This window comes from Macrotis lagotis, chromosome 4 (genome assembly GCF_037893015.1).
Source record: "Macrotis lagotis isolate mMagLag1 chromosome 4, bilby.v1.9.chrom.fasta, whole genome shotgun sequence".
NCBI classification, from domain to species: Eukaryota; Metazoa; Chordata; class Mammalia; order Peramelemorphia; family Peramelidae; genus Macrotis; species Macrotis lagotis.
In genome coordinates, this window is record NC_133661.1 from 229,612,782 (window position 1) to 229,632,461 (window position 19,680).

General features: G+C 35.4%; 1 protein-coding gene across 8 annotated transcripts in view; it reads right to left on the minus strand.

Annotated features, from left to right (window-relative positions):
- SPATA7 (spermatogenesis associated 7) overlaps positions 1-19,680 on the minus strand; it is a 62,486-nt gene that overhangs the window by 29,705 nt on the left and 13,101 nt on the right. For 7 of the 8 annotated variants that reach the window (XM_074235580.1, XM_074235579.1, XM_074235574.1 and 4 more), the window contains one exon: positions 1,436-1,560. In XM_074235580.1, the coding sequence (XP_074091681.1) occupies positions 1,436-1,560 (125 nt within the window). Of the gene's footprint in view, positions 1-1,435; positions 1,561-2,605; positions 3,503-19,680 lie in introns of those variants that run through there. The other variant, XM_074235581.1, reaches the window with a different exon arrangement.

The window sequence follows — 19,680 nt, forward strand, 5'->3', positions numbered from 1 at the left end:
AGTCATGAAAGTTAATTTGGTTTTTCCCCCTATCATAATCTTTTATACCTTTTCCTCATCTTCTCCCTATTCTCACAACATACTTCAATGGAAAAATGAGATCATTCACTGAGTATTCCCACTTTCCCCTTTCTCCTTATCATACATTACACAGTATTGTCCCCCCTTTATCTGCTTCTTAACCTTGTCTCTTATGAAGAAATGTGAACTCAAAACCTTACCAAAAATAATTGCTACAAACTATCTTTTCATGTAGTTGGAAAAATAAATATTAAGAAAAGATGGCCCTTTTCCTGATAAGGCAAATATCACCCACATGTATATTTGATCCATAACCCTGCCTCCCTCTCTAGCAGACTATCCCTTCCATTATCTCCACTCTTAATTTTCAATCTCTTCCTGCCTGCTTCTTTGTAGGTTGCTTCTATCCTGCATATAAATATATTCATGTCTCCTCATGATTAAAAAAATCTTTACTTGATCCTATCTTCCTTGCTAGTCATTCATCCCATATCTCTCCTTCCCTTTGCAACTGAACTTAAGATGTCTAAAATCAGGGTCTACATTTTCATTCCTCCAGTGCAATTCTAAAATTCTACAATCTGGCTTCCATAACCAATGATCAACCAATGATCTCTTATTTGAGAAATGTAATAGTCTTTCTCAATTCATATACTTATACTCTCTGAACTCTCCAAAACTATTAATTATACCCTTTCTCCTGGAAACTCTTTTCTCTCTTAAGTTTTCAACCATTGATTGATCTCTCCTGGTTCTCTCTCACTTGTCTGACTGGGCCTTCTCAGACTCTTTCCCTACTGGGTGTTCTCTGAAGGATGTGTCCTATAGTATCTTGCTGGTGATCTCATCAGCTCCCATGGGTTTAATTATCATCTCTCTGCAGATTATTTTCATAACTAGCTATACTTCATTTCAATCCTAATCTTTGTCCATTTGGCCTCTACTAAGCCTAGTCAGTCTCTCTCAGTAACAGTCCCTGCACATTGTCTCCTCCAGGGGACAGTGCATCTCTTAGATTTCTGTTCTCCCATCCCAATGCTCTAACAGAGCATTAAAACTTGAGGGTGGGAATTGTAGTTGCTTTTTTCTTGTATTCTTAGAACTTAGCTCAGGGCCTGGCACATAAGATTAAGCTCTGTTCACCTCCATCATTCTGCTACTATCACGTCAGATTAAAAACTATTTGGCTCTAATAAGCTCCCATTGTGTCACTGGCACTAGTTTGGTTCTGCTTGTGACACTCAGTTCTGGTATTTTCTCCATCCCTCAAGCCAGAATTGGGTTCCTTCCTGAAATATACCCTTAAATGTAGCATTCTTGTGGACAAACAAGGCAAATGTCATATTAGTAATTTATTATAAAAGCTAACAATATATTAATATTTCAAATGGTATTTTAAAGGATGTTATCTTACCTTTACACTTGAAGATGAAAGTGTACTCATTTTACTTGTTTGTGAAGTGATTCTAGCTAATTTCAAGTCTTTTTCACACTGTGCCAATTCCTTCTTAAGTTTCTCTCTTCGCTGTTGATCTGAATCTTAAGAGAATAATAAAAATTTTTTTAAATGACTAGCACAAAGCAGAAGAGTTGCATTGTGGGGATGGGGGGAGAAGTACTGAAATATAAGTGAGGCAGCAAGTAAAAACTTTTATTTCATAATTCTGTTTATTATCATAGTACAGTATTTATTTATTTTTTATTTTTTTCTTTAAGTTTTATTAATATCTTTTGTTTTAACATCAGCCATTTTGCAATATTCCTCTCCCCATCCTCCAATCACTGAGACTTCCCATGTAACAAGTTAAGCAAAACCAATAGAGGTACATCTCCCATGCCATTTTATGCAACAGTCATACACAAAGTACTCTAATTCAAGGAAAGAAGAGAAAAGCATTATGGCTTGTTCAATATTGCTTTATAAAAATGAGCTGTTTAAGATTCTTATTTTTTTGGTGTAATTTGTGTATTTGTAGGATAATCATTTTAAAAACTGAATTTAAAATCTTAATTTGATTGAAAACCTACAAATTCTCTCATGATTTACAATCATTTAGCCACTGCTCTGCTTAGCTGCCGGATACCCTTTCCTCTGGGAAGAGAGATCCAAGGCTTATTACCTTTGCAATAACAAAAATGTTTGAAAGCCTAGTGGCAAAACTATTGCCACTGGCATCTTTTACATGAACAACATCAAAAGAGCCAGGATGTTTCTCCCTATTTGTAAACACACCAATTCGACCCAAGTTGGCTCCACTGGTCACCATACATAGGTTTCCAGTATCAAACTTAATGAAATCAGTGATTTTGCCAGTTTCTAAATCAATCTGAACTGTATCATTCACTTTGATGAGGGGATCTGGATAACGGATAGTACGGGCATCATGGTCACCAGATGGGGAATACCCTTTGTACCCACAAAGATTTTTCTCACTTTGCATAACTTATATTTAGCCTCCTCAGCTGTGATACGATGAACAGCAAAGCGTCCTTTTGTGTCATATACCCAACGGAAATGTTCCCCTGTCTTCTCAATGCTAATGACATCCATAAAACCAGCAGGATATGTGATATCAGTGCGGACCTTGCCATCCATCTTGATGAATCCTGCATGCAGATCTTCTTTACTTCATCTCCAGTAAGGGCATACTTGAGCCTGTTTCTCAGGAAGATGATGAGGGGGAGACATTCTCTCAACTTGTGGGGACCTGTAGATGGTCTTGGAGCAAATACTTCTGTTAACTTATCCAGCATCCAGTGCTTTGGAGCTGCTACACGTTTCAGATTTTTATTGGGACCATGAGCCATGGCTACACTAAATCTGGGATAAAGCAGAAAGTTTACTCGACTGCAGGTAGGGTTGGGGACTACTTAATGGCTGTGTTTGGCTACATCACTTTAACCCTCTGAGCCTCAGCGTCTTTTCCAGAAGCACGACCAGCCGGTCCCAGGGCCGCGCGGCAAGAGCCATAGTACAGTATTTAATAAATCTGCATTCTGGTAAATTTTATAACCTGGAAATAACACCAGGAAGATTGGGTTCAAGTTTCACCTTTGATATATATTAACAATGACCCTGGAACAAATCACTTACCTTCTCAGTGCTTTAAGCAACTTAGACTTTAAACTGAAGAAAAGGTGATGACCTACATTTGGATAGGGAGCTTTCCTATACCAATGAAATCAAAGGCCCTGTTCCTGTCCCTGTTCTTTCTAAAATATCATTAAAAACATTTTTCACTTAATCCTCTATAATGACATTAAAAATCTATACATTTTTGACATGTCCATGCAAATGGAACCATGTTAATACATAAGCTAAGGTTATTGAATCAGAAACTGTGACCATAAATAATTTATGGGAAGCTACAAAAAGATGAACTATTTTGAGGAAATATCTGTCTTTTTTACTATCTTCATATGATATAACAAAAAACTATAAGAGCATAAGAATACCGAAGAAAATTATTTATGTTTACAAAGAAGAATAAAGAATCAAGGGTCTGGGGCGGCTAGGTGGCACAGTGGATAAAGCACCGGCCCTGGAGTCAGGAGCACCTGGGTTCAAATCCGGTCTCAGACACTTAATAATTACCTAGCTGTGTGGCTTTGGGCAAGCCACTTAACCCAATTTGCCTTGCAAAATCCTAAAAAAAATAACCCAACAAAAGAATCAAGGGTCAAAATAAAAAATTAAGAATAGCTATACAATCTTTCTTTCTCATCAATTTGATAATTATTCAACAAACCACCTCAAAGAATCATATCTCTCAAATAGACTAAAGAGTTTGCCTATTGACCATTCTGCAAAAAAATTTCCCTCCCTCCCCATTTCACTTGGCCTACATAACAAAGGCATATATAAATTGAACAAAATTCAGACATATTAAATACTGTACCATGATAATATACATAATTATGAAAGTTAATAATAGAGCACAGTTAACATAGATTTGCAATATGTTGCTCATTCCCCATTCCCTAATCTAGTCTTTATCAATGCACAACATTTTTATGACTTTATGGGCAGGAACTTTGTTTTTCTCCTCATCTATCTGATGAGGAGAAATATCCTCAACTTATCTTTGAACTTTTAAAAATCTTAAAGTATTTGGATCCATCTTCAATACAAGAAAAAAATTCACTCTAATGATAAAATGTTGGTTTTATTTTTGAACCTTTTTGGTTCTGAAACTTCCCTTTCTTCTTTTGTAATCTTTGCAGCTGGCAGCTCAATTTGATCCTCATTTAACAATTCTCCATGAGACTCAATCAATTCCTTCACATCCCTCTCATCCATCTCCAAATTCTATGCTAATTTTATGATCTCATAACTCACTTGTTTGAATGTTTCACTTTTGGTTTATCCATGAAAACTGGAAAACAACTAAGGACACATTTTTTTTCCAAACTCTCATGTTTTTTTGTTATATCTGTTACATCTTTTTTTTTTCTTAAACAACTGTCTAATTCCCTTATGGAATTAAACACCTGAACTGTTTCCCCCCTTCTCCTTTATATGGCCCCTTTCCCCTGCATCTCTACCTCAAAGTCAAATGCAAATTTATATAAAGAGAGAACTGTCTATATTGCAGCAGACTCCTACTGAGTCTCTCAGATGAAGGCCCCTCTCCACACAAAATCATCATCCATACAAATCACAAAGTAATTTTTGGTTTTCTGTCAATCCTGTGCTTATTAAGATCCAGAGGTTCTTCTAAAGGATCAAATAGAAACTTCTAGCCTAAAACAACTTCAAAGATCTGCAGGGAAGGTCTGTTACATTGGGGTTAGAGAGGACCCACAGCACGGCCCTAGTCACAACAGAGAGAACCAGCTCTAGCCATCCAGAAACAGTCCATGGGGTCCCTGGGCCCCTGGGCATGCCTGAGTATGTGGCAGTAGCAGCAGTTTCCAGACCTCTTAGTCCAGGGATTACCAAGAACAACTTGGAAGCTCACAGGAAGCCTTTACCACACCAAAGTGAAAGGGGAGTCCATTCTAGTGCAGACCTTAGTTCAGATCCAGCCCCCAGAACCAGGAGTAAGCCTCAGGAACCACCTAGCAAGGAGCTACCTGGCAAATGCTTCCAGAGTGCTCAGGTCATGGATGGAGAGGGGGTTGGGGGAGATTTCAGAGGTCTCTCCACTATCCCCAAGGCAGGATGTGTTGCTTTGCCCATACTCAGATTCAAGTTGCAGTCTAGGCCCCAGTCTCAGGAAAAGGAGCTTTACTGCCATAGTGGAGCAGGGACCCTCATCACAGATCCAGGGCAGAGGGGTATACTTGTGATCATCCACAGACCAGAGCACAAGCAGGAGAGCAGTCAGAGACTCTTATAAGATGTTGAAGGAATTGAGGTCCCTAGGTCGTGTCCTTAAAAACAGTTGTAAAACCCCTCAAAATCTTGGGAAGTGCATCCTCCACCCTGAAAGCAGAGTCCCATCTTAACAATGAGTTTAGGAAATGAGAAACAATGGAAAAAAAAAAATCTGACCATAGACAATTACTTTGGTCCTATAGAGGATCAAAAAATACACTTAGAATGTAACAATGTCAAAGCTTCTCAATGGAAGAAAAATATGAATTGAGTTCAAGCTATGGAAAAGCTAAAGAGATTTTGAAAGTGAAGTAAGAGAGGTGAAGGAAAAATTGGGAAGAGAAATGAGAGTGATGTGGAAAAATTATGAAAACCAAATCAGCAGTTTGTAAAGGAATTACCAAAAAATACTGAAGAAAATATCTTAAAAACTAGTTTGGGTCTAATGGAAAAGAGCAGTCCAAAAGGCCAATGAGGAGAAGAATACTTAAAAAGCAGAATTGACCAGATGGAAAAGAAGATACAAAAGAATTCCTTCAAATGAAGAATGGGGCTAAGGGGAGCTGATGTCTTTGTGAGATGAAGAAACAATAAAACAAAACCAAAAGAAGAAAATATGAAATATCTCAATGGAAAAACAATTGACTCGAAAACAGATTCAGATGATATAATTTAAAAGTTATTGGACTACCTGAAAATCATGACCAAAAAAAAAAAGCCTAGACTTCATTTTTCAAGAAATCTGGGAGAGAGTGAAACAGAAATTTAAAGAGTCCACTGATCACCTCCTGAAAGAGATTCCAAAATGAAAACTGCCAGGAATGTTATAGCCAAATTCCAATACTCACAAATCAAGAAGAAAATATTTCAAGAAAAATAGAGTGGGTGAGGGAAGAGTGTGCTTTAGTCTGTATTCTGACATTATCAGCTCTTTCTTTGGGGTGGATAGTATTCTTGATGGGAGTTCATCAGAGAAATTGCTTCAATATTTCCCCCTACAGTTGCTATTTCTAGCTGAAATTCGGTTTCAGAAAGGAACAATTCAAATATTGTGGAGTTACAGTTAGGATTACACACATTTATAACTTCTAATTAAGGACTTGTGGAGCTTGGAATTTAATATTCCAGAAGACAAAAGAGCTTGGATTGCAATGAGGAATCGAGCACCCAGTAAAACTGAACATCTTCTTTTAGGAGAGAAAAGATGGACATTTGATGAAATAGGGGACTTTCATAATTTCCTGATGAAATGATCAGAGCTGAACTACAAGTACAGGATTCAGGTGAAGCATAGAGAGAGTGATAAGAAGGGTAAATTATGAGGGATTTAATGATGATGAATTGCGTGTATTCCTGCATGGAAATATGATACTGATAATACTCATATGAACTTTCTCGTTTATTTGAGCAGTTAGAAGCAGCTTTTATAGACAAGGCACAGGAGAGAGTGGAATATGAAGATATATTATAAAGATGGAATTAATGGGCAAGAAAGGAATTTACTGGGAGAAGAGAAAGGAGAGGTAGAATGGGCTAAATCATTTCACAGAAAAGAGGCAAGAAAAATTTTTTGCAGTAGTATGGAAGGTGATGGCTGAGAGGAAATTACATTCACTCTCAATTGTGTATAGAAATGTCTTACCCTAGAGGAAAAGAGGAGAGTAAAGGGATGGGAGAAGCGGGACAGGGGTAGGGGAGGGGGGATATAGGAGGAAGAGAGGGAAGATTGTGGGAGAGGACAGTCAGATATAAAACACTTTTAAGAAGGGACAGAGTGAAAAGAGTGAGAATAGAATAAATGGAGGTGGGGGGAATACAGTAGAGGGAAATATCAGCCAGATATAACAACTGTGGGGGAAAATATTGAAGTAATTTCTCTGATGGACTTTTCACCAAGAATGCTATCCACCCCAAAGAAAGAACTGATGGTATCTGAACACAGACTAGAGCACACTCTTCCCCCCTTCCACTCTATTTTTCTTGAAGTTTCTTTTTTTGGGGAGAGGGGGGAATTATGTTTTCTTTTACAACATGACTATTATAGTAATGTGTTTCATTGTTACACATTTTTAACCCATACCAAGTAACTGGCTTGCTCAATGTGGGGAGTGGGGTGGGAGGAAGAAAGTGAATTTGGAGCTCAAGGTTTTTGGGAGTAAATATTGAAACTTGCTTTTGCATGTAGCTGGGGTAAAAAATGTAAAAATAAAAATTTTTTTAACAAAATCATAAAGATGAATGAAGAACTATGAGAAGATGCTCTAAATCTACCCTATTTTAGAGGTGGAAGGTCCACAGTGTTACACAGTACATCTATTTTGGGGCTTTTTCTTTTTTTATTGTCTTTTGAATTTTACAATTTTCCCTCTAATTTAGGTTCCCTCCCCACTACCCCCCACAGAAGGCCATCTGATAGTCTTTACATTGTTTCCTATTCTATACATTGATCAAAATTGAATGTGTTGAGAGAGAATCATATCCTTAAGGGAAAAAATATATATAGAAAAATTATATAAGATACTTTTTTTTAAAAAAAATTTAAATTAAAAGTAATAGTCTTTGGTCTTAGTTTAAACTCCACAATTCTTTCTTTGGATAAAGATGGTATCGCAGATAACTAAAATTGTCCCTGATTGTTGCATTCATGAAATGAGCAAGTCCACAATTGAAGGGCTTTTTCAATATATTGATTTTTCCTGATTTTTTTCTTCTTAAAAATACTATTTGTTATATGGAAGGGGGTTTTCTGGAAGTGGTAGGGAAAGATACTGGAGATAACATGATGAAACAAGAAAAAGACATCAATCAAAATATATTTTTAAAAAATAAAGAAAAAAATTAGAAGGGGTCTAGCAGTCCCAGATCTCAAACCTTATACTACCAAATTGCAATTGTCTAATTGTAAAACAATTTGATACTGGGTAAAATACAGAGATTGATCACTGGCAAAGAATAGGTACACAATAAAAAAATGAATGAGCACAGTAACCTGTAACAGTAAACCAGAGATTATAAGATATTGTAGCAAGAACTGACAAAATTGCTGAAAAAACTGACAAAAACTGTTTGGGGAAAAAAGTATTGTTTAGAAACAAGGTACAGTCCAGTAACTCACATCATATGCCAAGATAAACTCAAAATAGGTATAAGATTTAGATCTAAATCTTAAGTCAGTAGAAAGAAATTAACTGTCAGATCTTTGTTTAGGGAAAAGTTCATGAGAGATTAAAAAAGTTCTCAGGTAAAATGGATGTATAAAATGAAAGTTTTTGCACAAATAAAACCAATGCAGCTGAAATTTGAAGAAAAGCAGGACACTGGAGGGAGGAAGTTTCTCTGATTAAGGTCTCATTTGTAAAACATAAAGGGAATTGAGTGACATTTACAAGAAGAAGAAGAATCATCCCCCAAATTATAAGTGGTCAAAAGATATGAAAAGGCTGTTTTCTGAGAAAGAAACTGAAGCTATCAATAGTAATATGAAAAAGTGGTCTAATTCACTTATTAGAGAAATGAAAATTAAAACAACTCTGAGGTACTACTCTCATCTCCATTAGATTGGCTAAGATGACAAAAAAGAAAACACAAATGTTAGTGGGGGATGTGAGAAAACAATTTTAAATATTAAACATTAATGTAAAGTTAGAGCTGTGATCTAATCCAACCAGTCTGGAAAGCAATTTGGAAGCTATGTTCCCAAAACTACTAAACTGTGCATGCTCTTTGACCTAGAGATACTACTAGTAGTATCCCATACTAGTCTATACTCCAAAAAGATCAAAGGAAGAGGAAAACGACCCATATGTACAAAAATAATTATAGCAACTCTTTTTGCTATAGCAAAAAAAAAATTGAAGAGATGGAGGAAATGGCTAAACTAGTTATAGGATATGAATGCAACTTAACTGAAAAAGACTGTGTCAAAAGCTCTTGGGAAGACCTTAATGGACCGATGCAAAATGAAGTGAGCAGAACCAGAGAATAATGATAATAATCTATTCAACTTTGAAAAACTTAGTAACTCTGATCATCACAATGTCTAACAATATATCCAAAGGATTCATAATGAAATATACTACCTACTTCTAAAAAAGAGTTAATGGACTGTTTTCTTTTCTCTTTTATTGTGGACATGGCTAGTTCAGACATTTGTTTTGCATATTTATACATGTTTGCAATGGGTTTCACTTTTCTTAATGCCTCTCTGGGTGGGGGAGGAAGAGAATTTGAAACTAAAAATAAAACTATTAAAAAAATAATAAAATCAAGAACCAACATTATCTATAATGGGGATAAAAGTTGAGGCCTTTCCAGAGATCTCTCCTCTCCTCTCTTCTCCCCTTCCCCCCCCTTTTTTAGGTTTTTGCAAGGCAAATGGGGTTAAGTGGCTTGCCCAAGGCCACACAGCTAGGTAATTATTAAGTGTTTGAGACCGGATTTGAACCCAGGTACTCCTGACTCCAAGGCCAGTGCTTTATCCACTACACCACCTAGCCGTCCCTTCCCCCCTTTCTCTTTCTCCCCCCCTTTATATGTATATGTGTGTATATATGTATATATACATATATACACACACATATATGTTATCAGAAATAAAGATGTGTACAATATAGGGCAAAGAAATGCTATCTAACAAGCAGTAAGACAAGGAAAAAGAAAATAAGGGAATATAGACAAAAAGGAAATATCATTTTTTGAAGATGATTCACCAAAGAAGTAGGATATAAAACAATCAGGATTTCTTTAGATTCTTGACAAAATTCAGTAGGAAGAGAAAGAGAAATTCCATTTAAATTAACTATAGAAAGGATAAACTTTATGACCACAATAAAAAAAAATCACTTAACAATCTGTAAAGACAGATCCAAATAAGTGGAAAATATTAATTGCTCATGGGTCCATATAACAAAAAATGAAAAAACAGTGCAAATGAATTTACTTATTCAGTGCCATATCAATCAAGCAACCAAAAGATTACTAGAGATAAACAAAATTTACCTGGAAGAACAAAATGGTAATATCAATGAATATATAAAAAAAGGGGGGAAGAAGGGGGCCTACCAGAATCAGATTTTTTAAACCCTACTGGAAAAAAATAATCAAAACAATTTGGTACTGTAACAAATAGAGAGGTTGAGCAGTGTAAACAACACATAGACATAAATGAGTATAGGACCCTAGAATTTGATAAACCTAAAGATCATGGCTGTAGAAAGCAGTCTTATAGATATTTCACACTGTGTACCAAGTCAAGTTGGAAATGGGTAAATGATTTATCCATAAAGGATGACATCATAAACAAGTAAGAGGAACAAGGAAGAAATTGCTTTTTAGATCTACAGATGTAAAGAGATAGACCACAGAAGCAAAATCAACAATTTTAATTATGCACAATTTAAAAAGTGTTTTTTCTCTTCAAACAATAGCTAAAAGTAGTAGAGAAACAAAAGGGGGAAACAATTTTGCAGCAAGCTTATCTGTTAAAAAATCTCATTTTAAGATGTTGTTGTTCAGTCATATCTGACTCATGATGATCCCATTTGAAGTTTTCTTAGTAAACTACTGGAATGCTTTGCCATTTCCTTCTCTAACTCATTTTAAAAATGAGGAAGTTGAGGCAAATAGTGTTTAGTGATTTGCCCAGGTCTGAAGCCTTAGAACTCCCTAGATGAAAGGTGTTATATAAGTATAAATAAATTATTCATTTGCTCACCACGTGCTAGGTGTAAAGCACTTAGAGAAATTTTTGAGTTCCATGGAAGGGAGATAGGGAAAGTACAAATGTAACTATAAGATTACATTCCAAAATGTGGTTCCAAAAATACTAAAAAATTTATAGGAAGTTAATTTCTTGCTTAATAACCATATATAATACTATTCAGTATTTTATGTGGATTTTGAAGAAAGCATAGTATTTAAATAAAGAGAAATAAGGATTAAGGAAAACACAATTCCAGGCAGAGAACAAAGACTTTCAAAGTTAGAGTAACAAGGAGTTCAATTTGGTTGGAGGTTAAGTTTCCTAAAGGGGAATGGTGGGAGACAGAACTAGAAAGGTAAATTAATTCCAGATTGTGATTTCAACTCTTATGATTAATGAGAACTATGAAAGTTTTTAAGTAGGGAAATCACATGATAAAAGCATGGTTTAAGTAGGATTAGTCTGGCAGCAGTATAGAAGAGGGATGAAGTTTACTTACACCCATCTAATGAAGGTAAGCTGACCTGGTAGAAGGTATTGTTAGAGTCTATGCATCAGTCAATAATGGTCTGAATTAGATAATAACAATGGATTGGACAAGGAGACAGGTTGAGAAATTATGCAAAAGATGAAGAGAACTTGAAAGCTGATTATGGATCATCAAGGAAAGAGGCAAGGATAAAACATGAATTTAAGATTTTGTGTCTGATTGGCTGACAATGCTGGAAGCTGCTGTTGAATGAACTGTAAAAGTCAGGAGAAGAAATGTTTTGGAAAAAACATGACATTACTAGTTTTAGACATTGTTAAGCATGATGTGATGGGGAAACATCCAAGTGTAATGTTGTCAGTTATTTGCAAAGGTATGATTTTTAATTAAAATTAAGAGACTAGATGAGACTATTAAGGCAGAGAATATAAAAAGGGAAGAGAGGAGGTTTGAGAAGAATCATCTTTCATTTTAGGGACCAAGGAAAGAGAAAGGACTTTTAGGTCAGAAGAAGAAAGAAAACCAAAATAATGTAGAGCCATGGAAACTAAGGGGGAAAAAGTTTGAAGAAGGGATGTTCAAACATTTTCAAATAGTACAGAGAAGAAAAAGACAATATAAATAGTAATGTTGTAGGGATTCAGTGTTTCCTGTGAAGAATTACTATTTGATTTGACCCAGGAATATAGATATAAAAAAGAAAATGCACATTTATTAAGAAGTTGTTACAAGATAAAGGGATAGAGAAGTTAAAGAGAGAGATTAAAGTGCCACATGGCTTGGTAATTAATCTCAGCAATCCAGCTGCTAGATTAACACAGAAGTCCAAAAGGCAATAGCTCAGCACCTTGCCAGAATCTCCTTAAATGCCTCCTTTGGAGAAATTTGATTCTGGCCTGGGGTGGTCTCAAGATGATGTTTCTGCACCTGGTAATCGAGCTTGCCTTACCAATGAGAACATAGCTGAGGTCAAGGTGGAATGTTTTAACAGAGTGATAGAGGATCAATAGAGTACAAGATATTAACAGTGCAAACAAAAGATTTACAAAATTTATTTCCAATTATTTTCAATATTCCCTATACCCATGATTCTCTGCATCAGTAATAGCTAACATTTATACAGCCCTTTACAAAGTTTTTTATATGTTGTCTCATTTGATTCTCAGAATCCTATGAGTTAATTGCTATTATCATCCCCCCCATTGTACAGATGAGGAAATGGAATCTGAGATTCATAGGATCATAGATTTAGAGCTGGAAGGGACTTTAGAGGCCACTATTTTATAGACAAAAAATTGAAGCCAAGAGGGGTTGACTTGACTCTCTTAAGAAGTGAGGTAGGATTTGAACCCAGGTCTCCCTGAAACCAAGTTCAACTCTATCTCCTGGGTTATTTCTAAAGTGAAATTCTAGAAGAATTGGGGAGCATTCCCAAATATTCAAATGGATCTATGACCTTAACAATTAATTCCTTCCAACAGTTTCAAATTATGCCTTATTCACAGGCGCTTATCCCGGGGGCTTTCATCCAGGTTCCTAACCATGCTGCAGGGATTACTCACTTTTTCTGATATCACAAGTATAGCAACGGCACATGAGAACATCAACTGATATATCTCTGTCCTCATCACATGAGTAGCCCATGTCCTCCTATCAGATATTTGCCCAATGATGTTATCAATTCTATTCTTCTAAGTTCCTCACTAATTATATTTCAGCATTCAAACCCACTATGTATCTCTCCTTTGATATTACATTAATTTTCAATTCATTGGAGACCATTGCATTCCATGTTTTGAAGCCATAGAATGATAGAATTATAGATTTGAATTTGGGATGGTAAAGGCCAAGCCCACACCATTAATTTATTTTTACTTATGAGGAAATTAAGATCTAGGGAAATTAAATTACTTGTCCAAAGTCCTCTGAATACAGTACAATACCAGTAGAATGCTAGTTTTAAAAGGTGACACTTTGTTTCCAGAATAAGCCTTACTAAAAGGACCTTTGCTGTCTCCTAAAGGTAATTCAGCCTATTCTCCCTCTCCAGGTTCAATTATGTTCACCACTTATCTATTTATACTCTGCATCCCAAATACATACACTTATGGAAAAACTCCACTGGTTGTCCATCCAAATGCATGGACATAATCTGGAACTTTTTATTCACTTACTCCATAAATCAAACTTTTTGGAGAGGAAGTTAGGTCAAACTTTTCTTTCATGAAGTTCTACAACTTTCTGGGGCTTGGGCCTCAAAATCCACAAGACATTCTTTTTCTCTACTGGATCTCCATTACAGTAGTGCTTAGTTTTGATATGCTTAAATCTACATGTTTTATGAATAATCTGCTAATTATAAACAAGAGACTTTTGAAGAGTCTTTTTTTCCTGTTGTTATACCTTTCTTGAAAGGTTTTACTTGGAATCTTGAATGATTTTGATACATGGTTGGAGGCACCTTGCTGGAAAAGAAACTTTAAGATTGCATTTGCTTCATGTAATCAAATGCTTTATTATAAGAAACAAATTATAAGAGCAGCAGGATTTCATACTATACATATTTCAGTTAATTGTGAAATGTTAAAGAAAAGTTCCATTACTGAATATTACTTGTGAAAACCTGTTTGTTTCCTATTAATATTCTCATTTAGGATGTTCTTGATTTGTGTGAAGGCCATTTTCAAATATGTTGTGTAAATGTAAAATCTAGGCATATATATTTATAGTTACTGATTTTCTCTTCACCTTTACTGAGTATTAATAAAGTATGAGATACTTTTCCACGCCTTAGAAGTTATCCCCTCTTTGTCAGATAACTTCAGAATTGATACCTCCTTGTTCAGGTAATAGGTAAACAGATAATAGATTAGTGTAGGAATAGGGGATAGACAAATAAAGGCAATTAGAACAGAGTTTTTTTCTTAAAGCAAAGACATTTACTGAAATAGTATATAGCATGGACACAAACTATATTTCCCCCATAAACCTGGGGAGCATTCTTCCATAAAACCATACAATATCAGTGGGAAGAGCAGACTTCGATATTACAAAAACAAATGGAGGGTCAATAGGCAGGAAATAAAAGCAGTAAAGGTAATTCAAATGTCACATGCTTTAGGGGCCCAGAGTCCTTCCCTTTTCTTGTGGTGCTCTTACACTGCTGCTCCACTTGGACAAGTTACTGCTGAGCTGAGGGGTCCTGCTCTTCCAAATAGATAAATTCTATTATGAGCAAAACATCTCTTACTGGGCAAGCTGTTTCACTGCAAGACACCACTGCCAATAAGGAGAGGCAATGCAATATAAATTCCCCACCAATCACTGCATTCTGGAAGAGGGACAAGGGAAAATTGAATCCTTCTCAGGAGCCAGTTATTCCTTAAGAGATGGTTTTGCCTTCTTTAACTCCTTTCCTTAGCACCTTTCCTCAGAGCTCTCTCAGAATTTGCTCTTGCTTTTTATTAATATAAATTTGTATTAATATCTTGTTTTTATGTAATTCAGATTTTACTTTTTTGGCAACTGCCCCTAAAAATTGGTAGCAGATAGTAATATAGTATTAGATAGTAACAGATTAGTAATCATCCTCTCTTCCTTCCAAGTAAAGGTTATTAATTAATGGACTAGAGGTGATCAGTTTAGAAAACAAATTTTTAAAAAGGTTTCATTCCAAACTTAAGAAAAACTTAAATACACCTACAAAATAAGAAACAGTCATATTTAAAACCTCAAATATTATGTGGAATCGAATGAATTAACAGAGAAGCAAAGAAACTGCTCTGTCTGTTTAGGTCTGAAATTTAAATTCTAAGTTTATTTTGTCTTTTTTCCTTTCTCTTCCCTTCACCGAATCAGTATGCATTGGCTTTCTGGTTCTGCTGATTCTGTTCAGTTTTTCAAGACTTTATTTCCTTAAGTGTTTCAAATTGATCATTTTTATGGCATAGTACTGCATTTATACTGATATGCCATAATTTATTCAGTCATTCACAGAAACACAAGTTGTTTCTTTTTTTGTTATTACAAAAAATTATGATCATTTTGTATAGATAGGTCTTTTTTGGTAAAGAACTTTTTAGGAAAAAGTCCTAGCAATAGAATGATTAGTTTTGTGACGTCTCCTATATACTTTCATTGCTTTCCAAAATGTTTTAATTAGATTTCAGTTCCCCAAAACTGGATGAGTCTTTGTTAAACCAAATCCCTTCCAACATAGGCCTTTGTCAATCTTTTGCTACTCTGCTGAGATGCCAGTGATTTTTCTGACATGCATAACTAACTGTGTCACCACTCTATTTAATAAATGACTCCACATTGCCTCTAGGATCGAATATAAAGTACTCTGGCATTCAAAACTTTTCATAAAACCTTGTCCCTTCCTACCTCCCAGAATGTACTTTTGGATCCAGTTTCACTGCCTCTTTCCTGGTTGTTCTATAAACAAGCCATTCATCTCTAGGTCTCAGGCAGTGTTCCTGGCTGTCTTCCAGATCTGGAATACTCTCCTAATTTCCTAATCTCCAGCAACTGACTTTCTTGGTTTTCTTTATCAACGAAAATTCCATTATTTTACAGGAAGCCTTTCACAATCTCTCAATTCTAGCACTTTCCTTATGCTGATTATTTCCTAGTTACCTTGTATAAAGCTGGTTTGTATATATCTTTGTTTATGTCATCTCTTCTGTTAGTTGTGAGCTCCTTGAGGACTGACTATCTTTTGCCTCTTTGTATTCCCAGTGCTTTACACAAGTGTCTTTACACAAGTACTTAATATTTACTGATTGAATGATTGTAAGTACATGTTCAGTAAAATATATATATATGTATATATATATATATATATATATATATATATATATATAAAACAGACCTTCATAGGCAAAATAATTGCAAATATTTCTCCAACATTTAATTTTAAAGATATTATTTTTGTTGTATAAAATCTTATCTTTGTATTATCAAAACTATTAATTTTGCCTCCAAATATTTGAATACTTTATTAAAATTATATTTTCTTTCCAAAATTAAGGCAAATACATTCCTCCCCCCCCAAATTCATTTAAAAAATGTTTAGAACATTGATTCAGTTGGGGTATACAGTCTAAAGTATGGATTTCAACGTCTTTTCTAGTCATGAAGCTCAATAGAGAGGAAGTAAAGTCAATTTGAATCCTATCTAAGACACTCAATAGTTGTGACTCCAGACAAGGCACCTCATCTTTCCAGTCTGTTTCTTTGTATGTAAAATAAGGATTATAATGATATCTACCCTTACAGAGTAGTTGTGAGGACCAAAAGAGATAATACATATATATGTAAAAATTTGTAAGCCTTGAAAGTGCTATATGCTAGCTATTTTGTCACAATGAATTGAAATTCCCCAGTATTTTTTCTCCTTAAAAATGTTTTATATAAGATTGCTTTCTATCTTGGGTAAATATTCATTTACCTGAATATGTCTATTTTACAAAAATGAAGGTTGAAAATATCTTTACATGTATTTGGAAAAAATAAAATGTTGAGATTAAAAAATATGCTGTTAGTACTTTTTGTTTTTCATGCTATTACTTTTTAATTTTTTTCTTTTTTTGCAAAGCAATGGGGTTAAATGACTTGTCCAAGGTCACAAAGCTAGGTAATTATTAAATGTCTAAGACCGGATTTGAACTTAGGTCCTCCTGACTTCAGGGCAAATGATCTATCCTCTACACCACTTGGCTGCCCTTGTGCTATTATTTTCCAAATACTTCCCCTACTCTCCATACCTCAGAACAAAGAGTACAATAAGACAGATCATTAGAATCAATCTAACAGCACATATGTGATTTGCCTTTGGTTCTCTATGATCAAGCCTGGTGATGTCATTTAATCTATCTTTTAGGGCTGTTTACTTTCACAGTGACTCTACTGTTTCTGCTTGCACTGGGCTGCATTAGTTTAGGTGAGTCTGGTTGTATTTCTCTGAATTTCACATATTCACCATTTACTGCATTGTTTTTGATCTGGACCCATGATTTCACTGGTGCATCTCCCTTCTGCTGAGGACATTTCCTTAGCACAGGGTCAGGCCCATAATAAAACACTTGCTGACAGAATTGTTATTTGTAGCTCATGAGATTTAGAAAGTTGTCAGTGACAAGGAATAGTCAAAGGGTTTGCATAGGTTTCCTGGCCTGTGGTTGGGGGAGGCAAGAGCTTTTATGACTCCCAGTCAGGCTAATTAATTTTCTTTCTGCCATGTTGGGTTACCTCTTGTTCATTTCTCAGTACCATATTTTTTTCCCAGGGATTTTTTTAGATGTGGATTTGTCAAATGCTCCACTAGGTATAATTTTGAATTATTTATTCTGGTCCTTTGATTTATTTATTTATTTTTCTACCATATAGTTTTATAAATATTGATTTATATGGTAAATTCTGAGAAATGATGGTACTAATTCCTCTTTTCTATTTTCTTTTTCTTAATCTTGAATAAGTTAAAATTTTTGTTTTATAATGTGTTAACAGTCCCATTGTTCTAGTTTCCTTATAAAATCTTTTATAGCTTTATCTAATTATATGAAATAATTTATCAGAATTCTGATTGGTATTATAATATCTGAAAGTAACTTTTGGGGAAAAGTTAATTTGGGAGGTATTTATGCCATCTAGTCAATAAGAGGGAATATAACTATTCAATTCCTTGATTTTTGTCAAAATAATTAAGTTGTCTTTATATTAATTTTGTATTTCTTGATAAGTTACTGCACATATATCTATTGATATTTAATTGTGGTATACAGATGATTTTGGGGGGGTTTATCTTATAATGCAACCTTAGTAAAGACATTTATTACTTCCATTTTGAGGGCATAAGTGATTTCTCATCTAAACCATCTCCTGACCTTCCTTTCCTCCCCTCTTCCAGCCATTAGTGCTGTCTTCCTCATCTGCAGACATGCTCTATCCCTCCAGTAAAGTGTAAACTTGAGGGAAGAAGAGCCTTACTTTTGTTTTCTTATTTTCAGCAGGTAGCACTTTATAAATGTTTGCTTAGTTGAAAGGAACTGCTGATGTCTGATAGAAAAACCAGACAAGTGTCACTGACAAGAGGGGCTCTGAGCTTGCTGAGTCCATCAGGTCCTATTACACGGAGTATTCCTGCAGGAGACTTCTTTCCCGTGGGGTAAAAGGGAACTAGAGCTCAAGCGGGAGGAAAGAGGTCTGTCTCTGGGGCCTTTATCCAAGAGGAAAGGAGCATACCCAGGAACCCAGACCAAGGTACAGGTAAAAATGGAGTTCTGAAAGACCAGCATATTCAGGTGAGACTAGATAAAGGTAGAATGCACTCAGAGAAATCCAGATCTAGGAGACTAATTTTTAATTCAAGATAGCATTTACCTGAATATGTCTAGGTGTCTGTGAAGATAAGCAGTAAATTTAATTCTCCAATAATAGAAAACTCAGCAAGCATAATCTCTAAGAAAATATACATTTTTGTGCTTAAAATAACTACCTGGCTTAGTTGTTCTCACCTGGGTTTTGCTTTTCTAACCTTTACACAACCAAGTCAACGTTAGGCTTGAATTTTGCTGTTTCTACCTCCACACCATCCAATCCCATCTTTCTATTCACCCTCCTTCCATTGGGAACTCTTCACCTCTCACCTGGGTTATTCAATGGCCTCAAGTCTCTCCCCATTCCAGCTCATTCTACACTCTGCAACCTCTGCACTGGCCATCTCCTATACCTAGAATATCTTTCTTGAATTAAGACAGAGCTCCACTGTTGGCAGACTTGTGAACTGATTCCCAGCATGCAGAGCAATTTGGACTGTGCTCAAAGGACAATAAAACTGCATACCTTTGATCCAGCAATACTACTGAGTTCCATATCCCAAAGAGGTCATAAAAAAGGGTGAAAGACCCACATGTACAAAATATTTATAGTGGCTCTTTTTGTAGTGACAAAGAATTAGAAAATGAGGGATGCCCATCACTTGAGGAATGGTTGAACAAATTATGGTATATGAATGTGATGGAGTACTACTGTTCTGTAAGAAAGCATGAGCAGCCTGACTTCAGAAAAGTGTGGAAAGACTTGGATGAACTGATGCGAAGTGAAGTAAGCAGAACCAGGAGATAATAACAGCAACATTGTCTGATG